The 23,460-nt window shown below is 52.2% G+C and overlaps 2 protein-coding genes and 1 long non-coding RNA gene across 13 annotated transcripts in view; 2 read left to right on the forward strand and 1 right to left on the reverse strand.

Annotated features, from left to right (window-relative positions):
- CSF2RA (colony stimulating factor 2 receptor subunit alpha) overlaps positions 1–19,242 on the forward strand; it is a 35,822-nt gene extending 16,580 nt beyond the window's left edge. For 5 of the 10 annotated variants that reach the window (XM_033199143.1, XM_033199192.1, XM_033199188.1 and 2 more), the window contains 9 exons: positions 481–604; positions 723–852; positions 2,351–2,523; positions 4,831–4,964; positions 6,332–6,361; positions 8,492–8,627; positions 11,744–11,840; positions 13,399–13,480; positions 19,027–19,239. In XM_033199143.1, coding sequence (XP_033055034.1) covers positions 481–604; positions 723–852; positions 2,351–2,523; positions 4,831–4,964; positions 6,332–6,361; positions 8,492–8,627; positions 11,744–11,840; positions 13,399–13,480; positions 19,027–19,104 — 984 coding nt within the window. In that variant the 3' untranslated portion in view covers positions 19,105–19,239. Of the gene's footprint in view, positions 1–480; positions 605–722; positions 853–2,350; positions 2,524–4,830; positions 4,965–6,331; positions 6,362–8,491; positions 8,628–11,743; positions 11,841–13,398; positions 13,481–19,026 lie in introns of all 10 variants that reach the window. The other 5 variants (XM_033199150.1, XM_033199166.1, XM_033199157.1 and 2 more) reach the window with 5 other exon arrangements.
- On the reverse strand, positions 3,545–4,832 carry LOC117076221. 2 transcript variants are annotated; one of them, XR_004434279.1, is made up of 3 exons: positions 4,466–4,832; positions 4,251–4,336; positions 3,545–4,165 (listed from the first exon to the last, which is right to left on the reverse strand). It is a non-coding gene; the product is annotated as an uncharacterized LOC117076221 (long non-coding RNA). The 2 variants fall into 2 exon arrangements; XR_004434278.1 differs by having other exon boundaries at positions 3,547–4,165; positions 4,294–4,336.
- A 2,267-nt stretch (positions 19,243–21,509) lies between the features above and the next one.
- The window catches only part of IL3RA (interleukin 3 receptor subunit alpha), a 42,157-nt gene continuing 40,206 nt past the window's right edge, over positions 21,510–23,460 (forward strand). Inside the window, exon 1 of the mRNA XM_033199308.1 lies at positions 21,510–21,565. The gene's annotated coding sequence lies outside the window, so the exon portion shown is untranslated. The remainder of the gene's footprint in view (positions 21,566–23,460) is intronic.

A 23,460-nucleotide genomic window follows, 5' to 3' on the forward strand; every position in this document is an offset into this window, starting at 1 on the left:
GTTTTCACCTGCAAGACCTCAGAATCCTCGGAGGAAGCTTAGAGGGACCACTTCACAAAGGGAGGCAGGCGGGTGTTGCCAAAGCCAGGTAAAAACCAATACCATGGGCGGGCGCGGTGGCTCACGCCTGTCATCCCAGCACTTTGGGAGGCCGAGGCAGGTGGATCATGAGGTCAGGAGTTCGAGACCAACCTGGTCAACATGGTGAAACCCCGTCTCTACTAAAAATCTAAAAATTAGCCGGGCGAGGTGGCAGGTGCCTGTCATCCCAGCTACTCGGGAGGCTGAGGCAGGAGAATGGCTTGAACCCGGGAGGCGGACCTTGCAGTGAGCTGAGATCTGGCCACCGCACTCCAGCCCGGGCGACAGAGCGAGACTCCGTCTCAAAACAAAGAAACAGAAACGCAACCCCAACACCCCGAAGAGTGCAGGAGAGAGGAGGTGGTTTTGTCATCGGTCTGTCTGCTTGCAACTCTTCAGGTCACTAACAAGGAATGTGCGTGCACGTTCCGTGAACTCTGTCTGCACGGAGGCGTCACGTTTGAGGTTCACGTCAACACCAGCCAGAGAGCGTTTCAAGAAAAACTGCTTTATCCAAACTCAGGTAAGGAAAACAGTTCAGGGATCGGCTTTCAGCACCACCCCCCCACCGCCCTGCCAGCATCCAAGGACATCCCGCTGAACTTTATTCTGAAAGTTATTCTGCTTCTGCCTGTTCCCAGGAAGGGAGGGCACCGCGGCCCAGAATTTCTCCTGCTTCATCTACGATGTGGATTTCATGAACTGTACCTGGGCGAGGGGTCCCACGGCCCCTCGTGACGTCCAGTATTTTTTGTACATACAAAACTCAAAGTAAGTGTTCACCTCATGGGCAGGAGTATGAGGAACGCAGGGATGGGGGAAAAATCGTGCTGTTTTCTTCCCTCCTTCCTTCCTTCCTTCCTTCTTTTCTTTCTTTCTTTCTTTCTTTTCTTTTTTCTTTCTTTCTGTCTCTCTCTCTCTCTTTCCTTCCTTCCTTCGTTTCTTTCTTTCCTTTCCCTTCCTTTCCTTTTCTTTCCTTCCTTCCCTCCCTCTTTTCTTTCTTTCTTTCCTTCCTTCCTTTCCTTTCCCTTCCTTTCCCTTCTTTTCCTTTCTTTCTTCTTTCTTTGTTTCTTTTTTTGTTTGTTTGTTTCTTTCTTTCTCTTTCTTTCTTTCTTCTTTCTTTCTTTCTTCTTTCTTTCTTTCTTTCTTTCTTCTTTCTTTCTTTCTTTCTTTCTTTCTTTCTTTTTTCTTTCTTCTTTCTTTCTTTCTTCTTTCTTTCTTTCTTCTTTCTCTTTTTTTGAGACATGATCTTGCTCTGTTGCCCAGGCTGGAGTGCAATGGTACCAACTCAGCTCACTGCAACCTCGGCCTCCTGGGTTCAAGCAAGTTTCCTGCCTCAGCTTCCCAAGTAGCTGGGATGACAGGCGCCCGCCACCACATCCGGCTAATTTTTGTGTTTTCAGTAGAGACGGGGTTTTGCCATGCTGCCCAGGCTGGTCTCGAACTCCTGATCTGCAGTGATCTGCCCGCCTTGGCCTCCCAAAGTGTTGGAATTACAGGCGCGAACCACCACACCAGGCCCCATGTATTTATTTACAGACAGAGTCTTGCTCTGTCGCCCAGGCTGCAGTGCAGTGAGGCCATGTCAGCTCCCTGCAACCTGTACCTCCCTCCTGGGTTCAACCGATTCTCCTGCCTCAGCCTCCCCGGTAGCTGGGACGACAGGTGCACCTGCCATCACACCCGTCTAATTTTTGTATTTTTAGTAGAGACGGGGTTTCACTATGCTGGCCAGGCTGGTCTCGAACTCCTGACCTCAAGTGATCTGCCTGCCTCGGCCTCCCAAAGTCCTGGGATGACAGGCGCGAGCCACTGCACTGAGCCTGTTTATTGTTTTGTTTTGTTTTGTGTTTCTTTTTGTTTTGTTTTGTGGCTTTGTGGTTTTTTGTTTTGTTTTTTGTGTGTGTTTTTCTGTTTTTCTTTTGTTTTGTGTTTTTGTGTTTTTTGTTTTATGTCTTTTTTTGTTTTGTGTTTTTTGTTTTGTGTTTTGTGTTTTGTGCTTGTTTTTGTTTTGTGTTTTGTGTTTTTGTTTTGTTTTGTGTTTTTGTGTTTTGTTTTATGTCTTTTTTTGTTTTGTGTTTTGTGTTTTTGTTTTGTTTTGTGTTTGTTTTTGTTTTTTTGTGTTTTTGTGTTTCATGTTTTGCTGTTTTTGTTCTGTGTTTGTGTTTTGTGTTTTGGTTTTGCTTTGTGTTTGTTTTTGCTTTGTTTTGTGTCTTTGTGTTTTGTTTTGTTTTCCTGATTGCTCTCTGAACACTTTTTAATCTTGCAGGAGAAGGAGGGAGATCCAGTGTCCTTATTACATAGAAGACTCAGGAACCCACGTGGGATGTCACGTGGGCAACCTGTCAGGATTAACGTCTCGCAATTACTTCCTGGTTAACGGAACCAGCCAAGAAATTGGCATCCAATTCTTCGATTCACTTTTGGACACAAAGAAAATAGGTGAGAATAACACGTACGATTTTCCTATTGTGTATAGGTGAAATGGAATTTGCCTGAAAATCTGCGTAACTGAGGCCGGGCCGCGGTGGCTCACACCTGTCATCCCAGCACTTTGGGAGGCCGAGGCGGGCCGATCACCTGAGATCGGGTGTTCCAGACCGAACACACCAACATGGGGAAACCCCATCTCTACTAAAATTTCAAAAATTAGCCAGCCATGGTGGCAGGTGCCTGTAACCCCAGCTACTTGGGAGGCTGAGAAGAGTCACTTGAACCCAGGAGGTGGAGGCTGCAGTGAGGCGAGATGGTGCCACTGGACTCCAGCTTGAGCGACAGAGCAAGACTCTGTCTCAAAAAAAAAAAAAAAATATATATATATATATATATATATGCGTAACTTTGGTGCTGTCACAAATTACAACTGAGCTGATTTAACTTCCCTTTTTTTGAGATACAGTCTCACTGTGTCACCCAGGCTGGAGTGCAGTGGCGCAATCTCAGCTCACTGCAACCTCTGCCTCCCAGGTTCCAGCGATCTCCTGCCTCAGCCTTCTGCGTAGCTGGGATGACAGGCACCCGCCACCAACCCGGCTAATTTTTGTGTTTTAGTAGAGCGGGGTTTCTTTTTTTTTTTTTTTTTTTTTTTTTTTGAGACGGAGTCTCGCTCTGTCGCCCAGGCTGGAGTGCAGTGGCGGATCTCAGCTCACTGCAAGCTCCGCCTCCCGGGTTTCCGCCATTCTCCTGCCTCAGCCTCCCGAGTAGCTGGGATACAGGCGCCCGCCACCTCGCCCGGCTAGTTTTTGTATTTTTTTAGTAGAGACGGGGTTTCACCATGTTAGCCAGGATGGTCTCGATCTCCTGACCTCGTGATCCGACGTCTCGGCCCTCAAAAGTGCTGAGATGACGGGCTTGAGCCACGCGCCCGGCCTTTCTCTCCTTCTCCTCCCTCCCTCCCTCCCTCCCTCCCTTCCTTCCTTCCTACCTTCCTCTCCCTCATTCTTCATCCCTTTTCCTTCCCTCTCTCTCCCTCCCTCCTTCCTTCTTCCCTTCCTCCTCTCTCCTCCCTTCTCCTTCTCTCCTTTCCTCCTTCCTTCCTCTTTTTCTTCCTTTTTTCCTCACCAGCATTTCTTCGTGTCCCAGTGCCCCACTCCCGGCTGGCCTCTTGCAGCAGCTCCATAGGCCCACACACTCTCGTCTTCCCAAGCCCTTCGCATCCCACCCATGGACTCCTTCATCCCACTGGACATTCGCAGCCTCTTCAGGCTCAGAACTCTCACACAAGGGGGACTCCTGCTCCCCGAGCCCATCCCCAGCTCCCACCCCGGACTCCCTGCCCCAGTGGATGTCTCTCCTGTACATAGTAGCTGCCCCACCTCCACCTGGACCCAGTGTAGACAGGAGGAGACCCTGCACCACCCCCACCTGGACCCAGTGTAGACAAACAGGTGTCCCTACTCCACGTCCACCTGGACCCAGTGTAGACAAACAGGTGTCCCTACTCCACCTCCACCTGGACCCAGTGTAGACAAACAGGTGTCCCTACTCCACGTCCACCTGGACCCAGTGTAGACAAACAGGTGTCCCTACTCCACCTCCACCTGGACCCAGTGTAGACAAACAGGTGTCCCTACTCCACGTCCACCTGGACCCAGTGTAGACAAAGAGATGTCCCCACTCCACCTCCACCTGGACCAGTGTAGACAAACAGGTGTCCACTCCACGTCCACCTGGACCCAGTGTAGACAAAAGGTGTCCCTACTCCACCTCCACCTGGACCCAGTGTAGACAAACAGGTGTCCTACTCCACGTCCACCTGGACCCAGTGTAGACAAAGAGATGTCCCCACTCCACCTCCACCTGGACCAGTGTAGACAAACAGGTGTCCCTACTCCACGTCCACTGGACCAGTGTAGACAAACAGGTGTCCCTACTCCACCTCCACCTGGACCCAGTGTAGACAAACAGGTGTCCCTACTCCACGTCCACCTGGACCCAGTGTAGACAAAGAGATGTCCCCACTCCACCTCCACCTGGACCCAGTGTAGACAAACAGGTGTCCCTACTCCACGTCCACCTGGACCCAGTGTAGACAAACAGGTGTCCCTACTCCACGTCCACCTGGACCCAGTGTAGACAAACAGGTGTCCCTACTCCACCTCCACCTGGACGCAGTGTAGACAGGAGGAGACTCTGCTCCACGTCCACCTGGACCCAGTATAGGCAGGAGGAGACCCTGCCCCACGTCCACCTGGACCCAGTGTAGACAGGACCTCGGGTTCAGGGGTGTATCCCGCGCCCTCGTTCCAGAACGATTTAACCCGCCCGGGAATGTCACTGTACGCTGCAACACGACGCACTGCCTCGTACGGTGGAAACAGCCCAGGACCTATCAGAAGCTGTCGTACTTGGACTTTCAGTACCAGCTGGACGTCCACAGAAAGGTCGGTGAGAGCTCCCCGGGCCTGGGCATCAGGAGGGAGGTGTCCGGGACACGCAAACAGGGGAGCCTGGGAGTCCGGGGGACGTGGCCTGGGGAAGGGTGGGGGGATGGTAAACGGTGGCCCTGGGGTGAAGCGACCTTGAAGGAAGTTGCAGGAGGATGGACAAGGATGATCCTGCAACCGTGGAACCAGGAAGTGGACCGGGAGGTGTGGAGGATGATGCAACAAGCAAGGGAGAGCCTCTGCTCCATCTGCAGCGGGACGCAGTGTAGACAGGAGGAGACCCTGCCCCACGTCCACATAGAGCCAGTGTAGACAAGAGAAGACCCTGCCCCACCTCCACGTAGACTCAGTGTAGACAGGAGGAGATCTTGTCCCATAACCACCTGGACGCAGTGTAGACAGGAGAAGACCCTGCCCCACGTCCACATAGAGCCAGTGTAGACAGGAGGAGACCCTGCCCCACCTCCACGTAGACTCAGTGTAGACAGGAGGAGATCTTGTCCCATAACCACCTGGACGCACTGTAGACAGGAGAAGACCCTGCCCCACGTCCACATAGAGCCAGTGTAGACAGGAGGAGACCCTGCCCCACCTCCACGTAGACTCAGTGTAGACAGGAGGAGATCTTGTCCCATAACCACCTGGACGCAGTGTAGACAGGAGAAGACCCTGCCCCACTTCCACATAGACCCAGTGTAGACAGGAGGAGACCCTGCCCCACTTCCACATAGACCCAGTGTAGACAGGAGGAGACCCTGCCCCACTTCCACATAGACCCAGTGTAGACAGGAGGAGACCTGCCCCACCTCCACGTAGACTCAGTGTAGACAGGAGGAGATCTTGTCCCGTAACCACCTGGACGCAGTGTAGACAAAAGGATACCCTCCCGCATGTCTACCTGGACCCAGTGTAGACAGGAAGACACCTGCCCCACGTCCACCTCCATCCAGTGTAGACAAGAGGAGCTCTTGTCCCACAACCACCTGGACCCAGTGTAGACAGGAAGACACCTGCCCCACGTCCACCTCCATCCAGTGTAGACAAGAAGAGCTCTTGTCCCTCAACCACCTGGACCCAGTGTAGGCAAGGAGAGCCTACTTCGTGTCTACCTGAATGCAGTGTAGACAGAACACCCTGCCCCAAGGCCAGTGGGACCTTCTTGGATGGATTACAGGAGGATATCTGGCCAGGAAGAATTCTGTGTTTGCAGCTCCTCATCCCACCTGTTATGTAGATTCGGGGTGTGTGGAGGGAGACCCGCCTGCCACTCCGCAGGGACACCAAGGGAGACACTGTGTGAACCGTGTAAAGGGTTTTAGAGATGGGAACAGTGAGCCTTGTATTGTGTTTTGTTCTGTTTCTAGAACACCCAGCCTGGCACTGAAAACCTACCGGTAAGTGAAACCACGGACCCTACTGAAGACCCTCAGTGTAACCCTACAGTCCCCTACTCACCACCCCTGAGTAACCCTACAGTCCCCAACTCACCACCCCTGAATAACCCTACAGTCCCCAGTCACCACCCCTGAGTAACCCTACAGTCCCCAACTCACCACCCCTGAGTAACCCTACAGTCCCCAACTCACCACCCCTGAGTAACCCTACAGTCCCCAACTCACCACCCCTGAGTAACCCTACAGTCCCCTACTCACCACCCCTGAGTAACCCTACAGTCCCCTACTCACCACCCCTGAGTAACCCTACAGTCCCCTACTCACCACCCCTGAGTAACCCTACAGTCCCCTACTCACCACCCCTGAGTAACCCTACAGTCCCCTACTCACCACACCTAGTGTAACCCTACAGTCCCCTAGTCACGGACCCCTACAGTCCCCTACTGATGACCTCCAGTGTAACCCTACAGTCCCCTACTCACCACACCTGGTGTAATCCTACAGTCCCCTACTCACAACCCCTACAGTCCCCTACCCATGACCCGTGGTGTAACCCTACAGTCCCCTTACTCACAACCTGTACAGTCCCCGACTCACCACACCTAGCGTAACCATACAGTCCCCTACCCGTGACTCTGGTGGAGGCAGGAGAATCGCTTGAACCCAGGACGCGGAGGTTGCAGTGAGCCCAGATCATGCTATTGCATTCCAGCCTGCGTGATAGAGCGAGAGTCTGTCTAGAATAGAATAGAATAGACTAGACTAGAATACAATAGAATAGACTAGAACAAACTAGACTAGAATAGACTAGAATAGACTACACTAGACTAGAATAGAATAGACTAGAATAGACTAGAGTAGAATAGACTAGAACAAACTAGACTAGAATAGACTAGACTAGATAGACTAGACTAGAATAGAATAGACTAGAATAGACTAGACTAGAATAGACTAGAAAAAACTAGACTAGAATAGACTAGAATAGACTAGAGTAGAATAGACTAGACTAGAATAGACGAGACTAGACCAGACTAGACTAGAATAGAATAGACCAGAATAGACTAGAACAAACTAGACTAGAATAGACTAGAATAGACTAGACTAGACTAGAATAGACTAGACTAGACTAGACTAGACTAGAATAGAATAGACTAGAATAGACTAGACTAGACTAGAATAGAATAGACCAGAATAGACTAGACTAGAATAGACTAGAACAAACTAGACTAGAAGAGACTAGACTAGACTAGACTAGACTAGAATAGATAGACTAGACTAGACTAGATAGACTAGACTAGATAGACTAGAATAGAATAGACTAGAATAGACTAGACTAGACTAGAATAGAATAGACAGAATAGACTAGACTAGAATAGACTAGAACAAACTAGACTAGAATAGAATAGACTAGACTAGACTAGATAGACTAGAATAGAATAGACTAGACTAGACTAGAATAGAATAGACTAGACTAGACTAGACTAGACTAGACCAGACTAGACTAGAATAGAATAGACTAGAATAGACTAGACTAGAATAGACCAGAATAGACTAGAACAAACTAGACTAGAATAGACTAGAATAGACTAGACTAGACTAGAATAGACTAGAATAGACTAGACTAGACTAGAATAGAATAGACTAGAATAGACTAGACTAGACTAGAATAGAATAGACCAGAATAGACTAGACTAGAATAGACTAGAACAAACTAGACTAGAAGAGACTAGACTAGACTAGACTAGACTAGACTAGACTAGAATAGAATAGACTAGAATAGACTAGACTAGAATAGACTAGAACAAACTCGACTAGAATAGACTAGAATAGACTAGACTAGAATAGACTAAACTAGACTAGAATAGAATAGACTAGAATAGACTACACTAGACTAGGCTAGAAAAATAAAATAGCCTGCATCACCCAAATTTTCCCAGGTTGTCTCCCATCCAAATACTAATGAGGCTTGACTCTGCTTAGCTTCCAAGACTCGATCAGAGCAGGTGCATTCAAATGGTAGAAAAAAAAAGAAAAAAAGGAGAAAAAAATTAAAAGACAAAAGCACGAAAAAGACAACCTTTTCCTCCACGCGGAAGACACCGATCTCTAACTTTCTTTTTTCCTCCCAAGATCAACGTTTCTGGTGACTTGGAGAATAGATACAACTTTCCAAGCTCCGAACCCAGAGCAAAACACGCTGTGAAGATCAGAGCTGCAGACGTCCGCATCCTGAACTGGAGTTCCTGGAGTGAAGCCGCTGAATTTGGTAAGCGCTGGGCGGAGGTAAGGGACGTCTGTACCGTCTGCCACCACCTCGGAGCAGGCGCAGAGGTCAGCGGCTCTGTCCTGGGCGCCGAGATTGAGTTGAGAACATCACTAAGAACAGCGTCAGGCTCTGAGTTTATCGCTGAGGCTCGAAAGAAGGAGAGGGTCTCATGCTCGGTCCCGCAACATTGCTTTGCTGATGTGTTTTCAGGATGGATGAGCTACGCTCCCTTAATAACCAGAGAAGGGCCAGGCAGGGTGGCTCACACCTGTCATCCCAGCACTTTGGGAGGCCGAGGCGGGCGGATCACCGGAGGTCGAGAGTTTGAGACCAGCCTGGCCAACATGGTGAAACTCCATCTCTACTAAAAATACAGAAACTCGGCCGGGCGCGGTGGCTCGCACCTGTCATCCCAGCGCTTTGGGCAGCCGAGGCGGGCGGATCACGAGGTCAGGAGTTTGAGACCAGCCTGGCCAACATGGTGAAACTCCATCTCTACTAAAAATACAGAAACTCGGCCGGGCGCGGTGGCTCGCACCTGTCATCCCAGCGCTTTGGGCGGCCGAGGCGGGCGGATCACGAGGTCAGGAGTTTGAGACCAGCCTGGCCAACATGGTGAAACCCCATCTCTACTAAAATTACAAAATTAGCTGGGTGTGGTGATTCACACATGTTATCCCAGCACTTTGGGAGGCCAAGGAAGGCGGATTACCAGAGGTCAGGAGTTTGAGACCAGCCTGGCCAACATGGTGAAACCCCATCTCTACTAAAAATACAAAATTAGCCAGGCGTGGTGGGGTGCCTGTCATCCCAGCTACTCGGGAGGCTGAGGCAGGAGAATGGCTTGAACCCAGGAGACGGAGTTTGCAGTGAGCCGAGATTACACCCCTGCGCTCCAGCCTGGGCGACAGAGTGAGACTCTGTCTCCAAAAAAACAAAAAAAAAGAAGGCAATGGTCTCATACTCCTATGGGGCCATGCAACATTGCTTTGCTGGTGTTTTTTTTTTTTTTTTCAGGACAAGTGAGCTAGGCTCCCTTAAGAGCCAGAGGAGAACCCCACTGACAGCCCTCCTAAAGCCCCACCTCCGTCTGCCCCACTGGGAAACAGTCAGTCTTCATCCACTCAAACCATCACCATTCTGGTTCCCTGGCCATGGGGAAGCTCTCTCTCTCTCTCTTTTCTTTTTGAGACAGAGTTTTGCTCTTGTTGTCCAGGCTGGAGCGCAATGGCGTCATCTCAGCTCACCGCAACATCCACCTCCCGGATTCCAGCCATTCTCCTGCCTCAGTCTCCCAAATAACTGGGACTACAGGCGCCCACCACCACGGCCGGCTAATTTTGTATTTTTAGTAGAGACGGGGGTGTCTCCATGTTGGTCAGGCTGGTCTCGAACTCTCAACCTCAGGTGATCCGCCCGCCTCAGCCTCCCAAAGTGCTGGAATGACAGGCGTGAGCCACCGCGCCCGGCCAGGGAAGCTCCCTTGAAAGCCAGGTCTGCGCTGCCCGGGAGACAGGTCTATGCTTTTCTCTGAAGATGATTTTGAGGGCTCCAAATTGAAAAGGGAAGACGCCGGATAGTACACGGTTTTCACCTAAACAAAGGGGATCGAGGAAAACATCTGGGGAATCGGCATTTTCCATCAGATCACACAGACAAAACGGGATATACAGGGGTGATCACAGGTGCATCTGTGTCTGGTGGGCCGGGCTGACTGCACCTGTCAGAAATGTGTTTGTTTGTTTACTTTTTCGTATTTGAGGTGGAGTCTCACTCTGTTACCCAGCCCAGAGTACAGTGGCGTGATCTCGGCTCACTGCAGCCTCCATCTCCCAGGTTCCAGCGATTCTCCTGCCTCAGCCTCCCGAGTAGCTGGGATGACAGACGTGCATCACTCTTGGCCAATTTTTGCATTTTTATTTTTATTTGTTTATTGATTTTTGAGATGGAGTTTCGCTCTGTCACCCAGGCTGGAGTGCAATGGCACGATCTCCGCTCACGGCAGCCTCCATCTCCCGGGTTCCAGCGATTCTCCTGCCTCAGCCTCCCGAGTGGATGGGATTACAAGCGTGCATCTCGCTTGGCCAATTTTCATATTTTTATTTATTTATTTATTCATTATTATTATTATTTTTTGAGACGGAGTCTCGCTCTGTCGCCCAGGCTGGAGTGCAGTGGCCGGATCTCTGCTCACTGCAAGCTCCGCCTCCCGGGTTCACGCCATTCTCCTGCCTCAGCCTCCCGAGGAGCTGGGACTACAGGCGCCCGCCACCTCGCCCGGCTGATTTTTTTTTGTATGTTTTAGTAGAGACGGGGTTTCACCGTGTTAGCCAGGATGGTCTCGATGTCCTGATCTTGTGATCCGCCCGTCTCGGCCTCCCAAAATGCTGGGATGACAGGCTTGAGCCACCGCGCCCAGCCTCTATTTATTTATTTATTTCGAGACGGAGTTTCTCTTTGTCGCCCAGGCTGGAATGCAACGGTGTGATCTCAGCTCACTGCAGCCTTCCGCCTCCTGGGTTCAAGTGATTCTCCTGCCTCAGCCTCCCGAGTGGATGGGATTACAGGCACCTGCCACCACGTCTGTCTAATTTTGTATTTTTTTTTAGTAGGGATGGGGTTTCACCCTGTTGGTCAGGCTGGTCTTCAACTCCTGGCCTCAGATAATCCACCCGCCTTGGCCTCCCAAAGTGCTGGGATGACAGGCATGAGCCATGGCACCCAGCCCAATTTTCGTATTTTTAGTAGAGACGGGGTTTCACCGTGTTGACCAGGCTGGTCTCGAACTCCTGACCTCAAGTGATTCACCCGCCTGGGCCTCCCAAAGTGCTGGGATGACAGGCATGAGCCATCGCACCCGGCCCATGGCGGTGACGTTCGAACAGCTCACCACGAATTTCCCTGTGGGTAAAACATGACGCAGGCGGGTGGCCTTTCGTCTCAGAGCCATCTTGTTTAGGAACCATAAAAAAGGTGGAGGCAGGTTTTTGCTCGACCCAGTTTGCAGCATGACCGTTCCCTGTAGCTAAATGCGTCTGGAGTCCCGAAGAAATTTAATTCCGTTTCACACGTCCATCAACCATTCACCGTGGACGCGTACGTGTGTGTCTCTCTAGGCTCCGACGACCGAAACCCCAGCTCTGTGCACATTTATGTGCTCCTGATCCTGGGAACCCTTGTCTGTGGCCTGGTCTTCGGTTTCCTCTTTAAAAGGTAATGTGTGAAAGTCCTGGGCATCCCCCAGACAACCATGCCAGGCCGGGAGAAAAGCGCTTTCTCCAAAGTTGCTCTCTGTCTCTGAGAAAGAGACACACAGCCTTGGCCGGGCGCGGTGGCTCACGCCTGTCATCCCAGCACTTTGGGAGGCCGAGGCGGGTGGATCACCTGAGGTCGGGAGTTCGAGACCAGCCTGACCAACACGGTGAAACCCCGTCTCTACTAAAAATACAAAAATTAGCCGGGCGTGGTGGTGGGTGCCTGTCATCCCAGCTGCTCGGGAGGCTGAAGTAGGAGAATCGCTTGAACCAGGAGGTGGAGGTTGCAGTGAGCCGAGATCGCACCACTGCGCTCCAGCCTGGGTGACAGAGCGAGACTCTGTCTCAAAACAAACACACACAAAATAACCCACCTCCAAGCCGGGAGCCATGCTCCTCAAGGCTGGTGGGATTAAGGCAGGCGTTTCCCCCTGGAGCTCAGCCCTTCAACACCAGGGACCTCAGACTCCCTGAAGCCGCCCACAGCTGACCACCTGTTCTATTCCCATTCCTGTGCCTGAGGGGCTGAGGGAAGATTCTAGAAAGATTCCCTATGAACATCACGGTGTATTCTTGTAGGATCTCCTGTTTTCTCAGTTCCTTTTTCTTTTTTTTGAGACAGAGTCTCGCTCTGTTGCCCAGGCTGGAGTGCAGTGACGTGATCTCGGCTCACTGCAACCTCCGCCTCCCGGGTTCCAGCAATTCTCCCGCCTCAGCCTCCTGAGTAGCTGGGATGACAGGAGTCCAGCACTATGCCCGATTAATTTATGTATTTTTAGTAGAGATAGGGCTTCTCCATGTTGGTCAGGCTGGTCTCGAACTCCTGGCCTCAGGTGATCTGCCTACCTCGGCCTCCCAAAGTGCTGGGATGACAGGCGTGAGCCACCATGCCTGGCCTAGTTCCTTCAGATTTTCGTCATTTGGTGATTCTTTCTCCTCTTTTCTTTTCTTTCTTTCTCTCTCTTTCTTTTCTTTCCTTCCTTCCTTCTTTCCTTCCTTCCTTCCTTCATTCCTTCATTCCTTCCTTCCTTCCTTTCTCTCTCTCTCTTTCTTTCTTTTCTTTCTTTCTTTCTTCTTGAGATGGGGTCTCTCTCCGTCCCCCAGGCTGGGGTGCAGTGGCGCCATCTCGGCTCACTGCAACCTCCACCTCCCGGGTTCAAGCGATTCTCCTGCCTCAGCCCCCTGAGTAGCTGGGACTACAGGTGTGCACCATAGCACTCGGCTAATTTTTGTATTTTTAGTAGAGACGGGATTTCGGTACGTTGGCCAGGTTGGTCTCAAAATCTTGACCTCAAGTGATCCACCCACCTTAGCCTCCCAAAGTGCTGGGATGACAGGCGTGAGCCACCGCACCCGACCTAGTTCCTTCAGATTTTCATCATCTGGTGATGCTTCGTGAAGTTGTTTTGCGTAGTTGAGCGCAGATACCCTGCACGCAGCATCCCTCGGCACAGGGCGTCGATGGAAGGAACTGTGGCGCCCTGGGGTTCACTTCACACTTTCTCTCTGTGTCTCAGGTTCTTGAGGGTACAGCGACTGTTCCCGCCAGTGCCACAGATCAAAGACAAACTGAACGATAACCATGAAGTGGAAGACGAGGTAGGTATAGAGGGCGGGCGGAGCGGTGACCTGGGATGGAAAGCGAGGAACGGGGAGTGTCTTGCTCCTCCACCAGCTTCGCCACGGGTGTGGCTGGAATCTGTATCCCGCTCCTGGGCCTTCTCCCAGGTCGGGATCGGGGTCTTCTCCTGGGTTGGAGTCAGGGTCCTCTCTGTGAGAAATTTCTCCAGGATCAGATCTCCAGGATGAGGAGAAATTGAGTCAGGCTGGTGGTCAAAACAAGGAAGAGAAGATGGTAGAGATGAGCCAGGCGCGGCGGCTCACGCCTGTCATCCCAGCACTTGGGGAGGTTGAGGCAGGTGGATCACGTGAGGTCAGAAGTTCGAGACCAGCGTGGCCAACGTGGTGAAACCGCGTCTCTGCTAAAAATACAAAAATATTGAGCCGGGCGTCGGGGTGCATGCCTGTAATCCCAGCTACTCGGGAGGCTGGGGCAGGAGAATGACCTGAACCCGGGAGGCGGAGGTTGCGGTGAGCCAAGATCGCGCCACCGCACTCCAGCTCGGTGACAGAGTGAGACTCCGTCTCAAAAGAAAAAAGAAGGTAGAGAGGAGAGGCAGAAATAAAGAGACAAGAGACAGAGGCAGAGAAAGATGGAGAGAGATGGAGGAGAGAGAGAGGAACATAGAAGAGAATGAGAAGGAGACACAAAAGAGAGGGAAATACGGGTAGACAGACTGACAGAGAAACAAAGGCAGACACACAGAGAAACAGAGGGAGGGAGACACAGAGACATATGAAGACAAAAAGACAATCAATGGCCGGGCGCGGTGGCTCACGCCTGTAATCCCAGCACTTTGGGAGGCCGAGACGGGCGGATCACGAGGTCAGGAGATCGAGACCATCCTGGCTAATACGGTGAAACCCCGTCTCTACTAAAAGATACAAAAAACTAGCCGGGCGAGGTGGCGGCGCCTGTAGTCCCAGCTGCTCGGGAGGCTGAGGCAGGAGAATGGCGTGAACCGGGAGGCGGAGCTTGCAGTGAGCTGAGATCCGGCCACTGCACTCCAGCCTGGGTGGCAGAGCGAGACTCCGTCCCAAAAAAAAAAAAAAAAAAAAGACAATCAGAGAGACAGAGATGGAGAAACAGAGACAGACAAACATAAAGAACTAGGCAGGGGCTGGGCGCGGTGGCTCACACTTGTCATCCCAGCACTCTGGGAGGCTGAGGTGGGTGGATCACTTGAGGTCGGGAGTTCAAGACCAGCCTGACCAACATGGAGAACCCTCATCTCTACTAAAATTACAAAAACTAGCTGGGTGTGGTGGCGGGCGCCTGTCATCCCAGCTACTCTGGAGGCTGAGGCAGGAGAATCACTTGAACCCAGGAGGCGGAGCTTGCAGTGAGCCGAGATTACACCATTGCACTCCAGCCTGGGCGACAAGAGCGAAACTTTATATCAACAAACAAAGAAACAAACAAACAAAAAACACACCACCAAGCCCAGCAGGGAAAGGAGAGAGACAGAGAGGAACAGAGGCACAGAGAGGGGAGAGAGACAAAGACAGAGAGACACAGAGACAGAAAAAGAGAGAGAGGGACAGGGACAGATACACACAGGGACAAAGAGAAAAAGAGAAACAGAGAGAGAGAGATGTAGGTGGACTCGGAGAGCGGAGAGAGAGCGAGAGACACACACAAAGAGAGACCAAAAGGGATGGGAGCGGAAGAGATAGGGAGGAAAGAGACAGAGAGAGACAGAGAAAAGAGACACAGAGACCGAGAGAGACAGAGAAGACAGAGAAATGGGACCCGGTCTCAGTGAGAGCCCAGAGAGGGTGACCAAGGGCAAGGAACTGCGTGACGTGCACCCCGAAACCCCACGAACGATCCTCTCCCACCCGCCTCTCTCTGGCTCAGGGACTGCGTCTTATGTTGCGGTCAAAGCCGGCAGGCTGGAAAGTCAGGCCAGAGCTGACGCTGCATTCCAGGGGCAGAACTTTCTTGCATTCTCAGAGTAGGAGATGTCATTTTTAAAAAGGAAATAAAACTCTTGTCCAGGGAACCCCAGCTTTTATCCTTTAGACCTTCGACTGATTAGATGGGGCCCACCCTGCTCATTTAGACCTTCGACTGATTAGATGGGGCCCACCCTGCTCATTTAGACCTTCGACTGATTAGATGGGGCCCACCCTGCTCATTTAGACCTTCCACTGATTAGATGGGGCCCACCCTTCCCCTTTAGGCCTTCAACTGATTGGATGAGGCCCACCCTTCACCCAGTATACCTTCAACTGATTAGATGAGGCCCACTCTTCTCTCTTTAGACCTTTGACTGATTAGACCATGCCCACCATTTCCCTTTAGACCTTTGACTGATTAGATGAGGCCCACCCTTCTCCTTTAGACCTTTGACTGAGATGAGGCCCACCCTTCCCCCTTTAGACCTTCAACTGATTACATGAGACCCACCCTTCCCCTTAAACCTTCAACTGATTAGACTATGCCCACCTTTTCCCTTTAGACTTTCAACTGATTACATGAGGCCCACCCTTCCCCTTTAGACCTTTGATTAGATGAGGCCCACCCTTCTCTCTTTAGATCTTTGACTGATTAGACTATGCCACCCTTCCCCTTCAGACCTTCAACTGAGTAGATGAGGCCCACCTGTCCCCCTTTAGACCTTTGACTGATTAGATGAGGCCCCCCTTCCCCCTTTAGACCTTCAACTGATTACATGAGACCCACCCTTCCCTTAAACCTTCAACTGATTAGACTATGCCCACCTTTTCCCTTAGACTTTCAACTGATTACATGAGGCCCACCCTTCCCCTTTAGACCTTTGATTAGATGAGGCCCACCCTTCTCTCTTTAGATCTTTGACTGATTAGACTATGCCCACCCTTCCCCTTCAGACCTTCAACTGAGTAGATGAGGCCCACCTGTCCCCCTTTAGACCTTTGACTGATTAGATGAGGCCCACCCTTCCCCCTTTAGGCCTTCTAGATGAGGCCCATCCTTTCCCCTTTAGATCTTCAACTGATTAGATGACCCCCACCCTTCCTGTTTAGACCTTCAACTGATTAGATGAGGCCACCCTTCTCCTTTAGACCTTTGACTGAGATGAGGCCCACCCTTCCCCTTTAGACCTTCAACTGATTACATGAGACCCACCCTTCCCTTAAACCTTCAACTGATTAGACTATGCCCACCTTTTCCTTTAGACTTTCAACTGATTACATGAGGCCCACCCTTCCCCTTTAGACCTTTGATTAGATGAGGCCACCCTTCTCCTTTAGACCTTTGACTGATTAGACTATGCCCACCCTTCCCCTTCAGACCTTCAACTGAGTAGATGAGGCCCACCTGTCCCCCTTTAGACCTTTGACTGATTAGATGAGGCCCACCCTTCCCCCTTTAGGCCTTCTAGATGAGGCCCATCCTTTCCCCTTTAGATCTTCAACTGATTAGATGAGGCCCACCCTTCTCCTTTAGACCTTTGACTGAGATGAGGCCCACCCGTCCCCCTTTAGACCTTCAACTGATTAGATGACCCCCACCCTTCCTGTTTAGACCTTCAACTGATTAGATGAGACCCACCCTTCCCCTTTAGACCTTCAACTGATTAGATGAGGCCCACCCTTCCCCTTTAGGCCTTCAATTGATTAGATTAGGCCCACTCTTCCCCCAATAGACCTTCAACTGATTAGATGAGACCCACCCTTCCTGTTTAGACTTTCAACTGAGTAGATAAGGCCCACCCTTCCCCTTTAGGCCTTCAACTGATTAGATGAGGCCCACCCTTCCCCTTTAGACCTTTGATTAGTTGAGGCCCACCCTTCCCCTTTAGACCTTCAACTGATTAGATGAAGACCACCCTTCCCCCTTTAGACCTTCAACTGATTAGATGAGGCCCACCCTTCCCCTTTAGACCTTCGGCTGATTAGAGGAGGCCTGCCTTTCCCCCAGTGTACCTTCGACTGATTAGATGAGACCCGCCCTTCCTGTTTAGACTTTCAACCGAGTAGATGAGGCCCACCCTTCTCCTTTGACTGATGAGGCCCACCCTTCCCCCTTTAGACCTTCAACTGATTAGATGAGGCCCACCCTCCCCTTTAGACCTTCAACTGATTAGATGAGGCCCACCCCCTCCTTTAGACCTTCAACTGATTAGATGAGGCCCACCCTCCCCCTTTAGACCTTTGACTAATAAGACCCACCCTTCCCGTTTAGACTTTCAACTGATTAGATGAGGCCCACCCTCCCCTTTAGACCTTCAACTGATTAGATGAGGCCCACCCTTCCCCTTTAGACCTTCAACTGATTGGATGAGACCCACCCTTCCCCCTTTAGACCTTCAGCTTATTAATTTGATAAGGCCCACCCTTTCCCTGTAGACCTTTGACTTATTAGATAAGGCCCACCCACACTCTCTAGTCCAATCTTTTTTCCTGAGAATCAGCTGACTGTGAACTTCACATCTACAAAGCACCTTCACAGCAGCCTCTGAGTCAGGGTTTGATTCAATAACTGGGGACTGTAGACTGAGTCACAGGGACATGTCATTGGTGCCGGGTATCCGAGACAGAGACCAACAGATGAAAGAGAAACAGAGAGACTGAACCCAACAGAGGTAGACACACAGGAAGACGGGGGTGGAAGATGGTGAGAGGGGAAGGAAAGAGAGACAGAGAGGGAGACACAGAAAAGAGGCAAAGAGACAGACTCAACAGCAAGGCTCCAGGGAGGGTGACTAAGGGTGAGGGACCTGTGTGACCCACATCCCAAGAGCCCAGGGGCGCCCCTCTCCCACCCACCTCTCTGCACCTCAGGGCTGTCTTCCTCCCATGGGGAGCTCCACATCCAGCCCAGGGCTGCCCCCAGCGCCCTCTTTCCTGCCATATAGGTAACACCCTTCCAGTTGCCACTTGCACACCCCTGTCCTAGACCCGGCCATCTGTCATTCTGTTACCTTCCACCCCCACGCCAGCCTCCTCCCCGGCCCCCACTTTCCACTGACCCCCAGGGGTCCCCCACGTCGAGGTGCCAGGATAACAGCTTCAGGCTTCAACCTTCCCTTCTCCGAGCTCCATCGGCCCCAGGGCCTTAGCACCTACTGCACCCTGCCCAGGTCTGACGCTCACAAGCTCTTCCGAAGGCCACCCTGTTCATTGTCAACTATGAGGCCGCATGGGTGGGTCTGTCTCAGATCTTTACCCCAGGAAAAACCCGTGGCCGGGTGCGGTGGCTCACGCCTGTCATCCCAGCACTTTGGGAGGCCGAGGCGAGTGGATCACCTCACGGTCAGGAGTTCGAGACCAGCCTGGCCAACATGCTGAAAGCCCATCTGTACTAAAAATACAAAAATTAGCCGGGCGTGGTGGTGCACGCCTGTAATCCTCAGGAGGCTGAGGCAGGAGAATGGCTTGAACCCAGGAGGCTGAGGTCGCGCCACTGCACTCCAGCCTGGGCGTCAGACCAAGACTCTGTCTCGAGGGGGGGAAAATAAAAATAAACGCCGCCTTCTGAGTCCCAGGCTCAGCTGTGAAAATCTGTCAGCCTGAATCCTCCTTCTTTTTCTCAGATCATCTGGGAGGAATTCACCCCAGAGGAAGGGAAGGGCTACCGCGAAGAGGTGTTGACCGTGAAGGAAATTACCTGAGGCCCGGTGGGTGTAGGAATGGCGTGGACATCTCCGCCTCTGAGACACTGGGGAACTGTTTTCTTGTTCATGATGCCATATGAGCCTTTATATCATTTTCTATGTTTTTATTTAAAAACATGATATTTGGGTCCAAGCACTTGGGGAGGCCAAGGTGGGTGGACGACCTGAGGTCAGGAGTTCCAGACCAGCCTGGCCAACATGGTGAAACCCCATCTCAACTAAAAATGCAGAAATGTACCCAGCCGTGGTGGTGCACACCTGTCATCCTGCCTACTCGGGAGGCTGAGGCAAGAGAATCCCTCAAGCCCGGGAGGCGGAGGTTGCAGTGAGCCGAGATCACGGCATTGCACAGCAACCTGGGTGACACAGCAAGATTGCATCTCAAATAATAATAATAATAATAATAAATAATAAAAACATGATCTTTGGCTGGGCGCCGTGGCTCATGCCTGTATTTCTAACACTTTGGGACGCCAAAGTAGGAGGATTGCTTGAGACAGGAGTTTAAGACCTGGGCAACAGAGCAAGACCCTATCTCTACAAAAAAAAATGCAAAAGTTAGCTGGGCATGGTGGCTTGTGCCTGTAGTCCCAGCTATCTGGGAGGCTGAGGTGGGAGGATCACTGGAGTTCAAGGTAACAGTAACCTGTGATTGCACCACTGCACTCCAGCCTGGTGACAAAGTAAGATCCCATCTCTCTTTCTCAAAAAAAGTGATATTTAGCAAAGATGCTTAGACTCCAAGAAGCTTGTGCATCTCCCTCTAACCCAACCACTGACGCACTGTCTAGCCTCCTCCTTAAATCACTGACCCGGAGAGCTGAGATTGCACCATTGCACTCCAGCCCGGGCCACAAGAGCGAAACTCCATCTCATTTAAAAAAAAAAAAAAAAAATTCATGGTCGGGCGCAGTGGCTCATGCCTGAAATCCCAGCACTTTGGGAGGCCGAGGTGGGCGGATCACGAGGTCAGGAGATCGAGACCATCCTGGCTAACACGGTGAAACCCCGTCTCTACTAAAAAAAATACAAAAAACTAGCCGGGCGAGGTGGCGGGTGCCTGTAGTCCCAGCTACTCAGGAGGCTGAGGCAGGAGAATGGCGTGAACCCGGGAGGCGGAGCTTGCAGTGAGCTGAGATCCGGCCACTGCACTCCAGCCCGGGCGATAGAACAAGACTCTGTCTCAAAAAAAAAAAAAAAAAAAGAGACAGCAGAGGCCGGACGCGGTGGCTGTGCCTCCCAGCACTTTGCCAGGCCAAAGCAGGTGGATCACTTGAGGTCAGGAGTTCAAAACCAGCCTGGCCAATATGGTAAAAACCTGTCTCTACTAAAAATTCAAAAATTAGCCGGGTGTGGTGGCAGGTGCCTGTCATCCCAGGTACTCAGGAGGCTGAGGCAGGAGAATCATTTGAACCCGGGAGGCGGAGGTTGCAGTGAGCCGAGATCGTGCCACTCGCTCCAGCCTGGAGCCTCTGTCTCAAAATAAAAAAAGGAAAGAAAGGAAGGAAAGGGGAGTGGGGGGGAGGGGAGGGGAGGAAGGGGAGGGGGAAGGAGGGGAGGGGGAAAGGAGGGAAGGGGAGAGGAGGGGGAAGGAGGGGAGGAGGGGGAGGGGGAGAGAAGGGGAGGAGGGGGAGGGGAAAAGAGGGAAGAGAAGGGAGGGGGAAGGAGGGGGAAGGAGGGGAGGAGACAGGCGAGGAAGAGGAGGAGAGGGGAGGGGAGCGGGGAAGGATGGGAGGGCGGGGAAAGGAGGGGAGGGGGACGGGAGGAGGGGCACAAAAGGGAAGAGAGGGTAGGAGGGGATGAGGGGGAGGGGAGCGAGGGGAGGGGGTAAAGGAGGGGACGGGAGGGGAGAAGAGTGAAGGGAAGGGATGGGGAGGGGAGGGGAGCAGACAGGAGGGGGAGAGGAGGGGGAGGGGAGCAGGGGGGGGGGCGGAGGTGGAGAAGGGGAGGGGAGGGGAGGAGGGCGGTGGCAGGGGTGGGCAGGGCAGGGCATTTCCCCAGCCCAGGTGCCTCCAATCCGTTCGGAAGGAAAAGTAGAAACGCCACAGGTGGGTGCTCAGGACGGACACCAGCCAGGCGATTCCCACGGGGATTCCAAACAGCCTGACCCGACCGACCCTGGGTCAACACCATGAAGAAATCACCCGTTTCCTCAGAGGCCCGTGGCTCCTGTGATCCGACCGATTTGAATTTCACAACCTCACCCACGTCTCTGGGTTCAGGCAGGGGCAGCAATAAAGAAGGTGTCACAGCCACAGCCTCTTTCTCAAGACTTCCTTTGTGTTGAGAAAACGGACTTGACGCTTGCCCAGGGAAACAGGTGATTTGCTATCTCTGTGACCAGCTGCTCCCCCGGGGAGCCGGTGACCAAGACAGGCCCCATGTCACCAGCCCATAAGTGAACGTGCCGCCTGCGACGGCCCCTGAGGGACCCAGGCGGTGCCCACCTGACTGTCAGGTGAGGGCAGCTTTGCTTTTCAGAACCTCTGAGCACAAAACAGAAGTTTTCTCTGGGACACCCTGGCTGTGGCTCTACGCCTGACCTCAGCCTTGGAGACACGTCTGCGTTAGCAGGATGGAGTTACACACAGATATCATGCCGGGTGTGGTGGCCCACGCCTGTCATCCCACCGCTGTGGGAGGCCGCGGCAGGTGGGTCACCTGAGGTCGGGAGTTCGAGACCAGCCTGACCAACATGGTGAAAACCTGTCTCTACTAAAAACACAGAAATGAGCCGGCCGTGGTGACTCACGCCTGTCATCCCAGCGCTGTGGGAGGCCGAGGCAACTGGCTCACCTGAGGTCGGGAGTTCGAGACCAGCCTGAACAACATGGTGAAACCCCGTCTCTGCTAAAAATACAAAAATTATCCGGGCGTGGCGGCAGGTGCCTGTCATCCCAGCTACTCGGGAGGCTGAGGCAGGAGAATCGCTTGAACCAGGGAGGCGGAGGTTGAGGTGAGCCCAGATTGCGTCTCTGCACTCCAGCCTGGGTGACAAGAGCAAAACTCCATCTCAAATAAATAAATAAAATAAAATCATAAAAAAATAAAAAATAAACACATCTGCCCAGGCGCAGGGGCTCACACCTGTAATCCCAGCAGTTTGGGAGGCTGAGGCAGGTGGATCACCTGAGGTCAGGAGTTCGAGACCAGCCTGGCCAACATGATGAAACCCCGTCTCTACTAAAAATACAAAACCTAGCCAGGTATGGTGGTACACATCTGCAATCCTAGCTACTCAGGAGGCTGAGGCAGGTGGATCACCTGAGGTCAGGAGTTCGAGACCATCCTGGCTAACACGGTGAAACCCCGTCTCTACTAAAAATACGAAAATTAGCCGGGCAAGGTGGCGGGCACCTGTAGTCCCAGCTACTCGAGAGGCTGAGGCAGGAGAATGGCGTAAACCCGGGAGGCGGAGCTTGCAGTGAGCTGAGATCCGGCCACTGCACTCCAGCCTGGGTGGCAGAGCAAGACTCCGTCTCAAAAAAATAAATAAAAATAAAAATAAAAAAGTAATAAAACTTCCAGAGCCTGGGAAGTCAGTTTGAGACTGTTTCTGTGGCAGGCGGGTTCTGAGAAAGCAGAGGTCAAAGTATGTGCAGGAGGAGGTCGGGAACGCCTCCAGGTGGCCCAGCCCCTCCCTCCCACGACCCAGGACGGGTTCCCGAAGGGCCTGAATGAGGGGTCGGAAGGGAGTGTGACGAGAAGGAAAGGAGGAAGGTTCCGACTCTAGAAGTTTTGCTGGGGTTGTTGTTATTAATGATGACAAGGTAGAGCATGAAAACAGCAGAGATTCATCGCCCGTCCATCCTGGAGACCAGGAGTGTGAGGTGCAGGTGTCTGAGGACCGTCCTCCCTCCGGAGGCTCTAGGGGAGCATCCGTCCTGCCTCTCCCAGCTCCTGGGGGCTCCAGGCATCCCTGGGCTTGTGGCTGCCTCACTCCAGTCTCTGCCTCCGTCTCCACGTGGCCTCCTCCTCTGTGTCTGTGTCTCCTCTTCCGTCTCTTAGAAGAACACCTGTCATTGCATTTATGGCCCATCCTATTCCAGCATGATCTCGTCTCCGGATCCTTAATCACATCTGCCAAGAATCTTTTTCCAAATGAGGTCCCATTCCCAGGTTCCAGGACTTAGGACATGGACAGAACTTTTGGAGCTCACCATCCAACCCATTGCAGTTGTGTTTGGTTCTTTCTGGAGGCTCTAGGGGAGGATCCTTCCTGCCTCTCCCAGCTCCTGGGGGCTCCCGGCGTCCCTGGGCTCATGGCCGCATCACTCCAGTCTCTGCCTCCGTCTCCACGTGGCCTCCTCCTCTGTGTCTGTGTCTCCTCTTCTGTCTCTTAGAAGGACACCT

This window comes from Trachypithecus francoisi, unplaced genomic scaffold (assembly GCF_009764315.1).
Source record: "Trachypithecus francoisi isolate TF-2019V2 unplaced genomic scaffold, Tfra_2.0 Contig01714, whole genome shotgun sequence".
Classification (NCBI taxonomy): Eukaryota; Metazoa; Chordata; class Mammalia; order Primates; family Cercopithecidae; genus Trachypithecus; species Trachypithecus francoisi.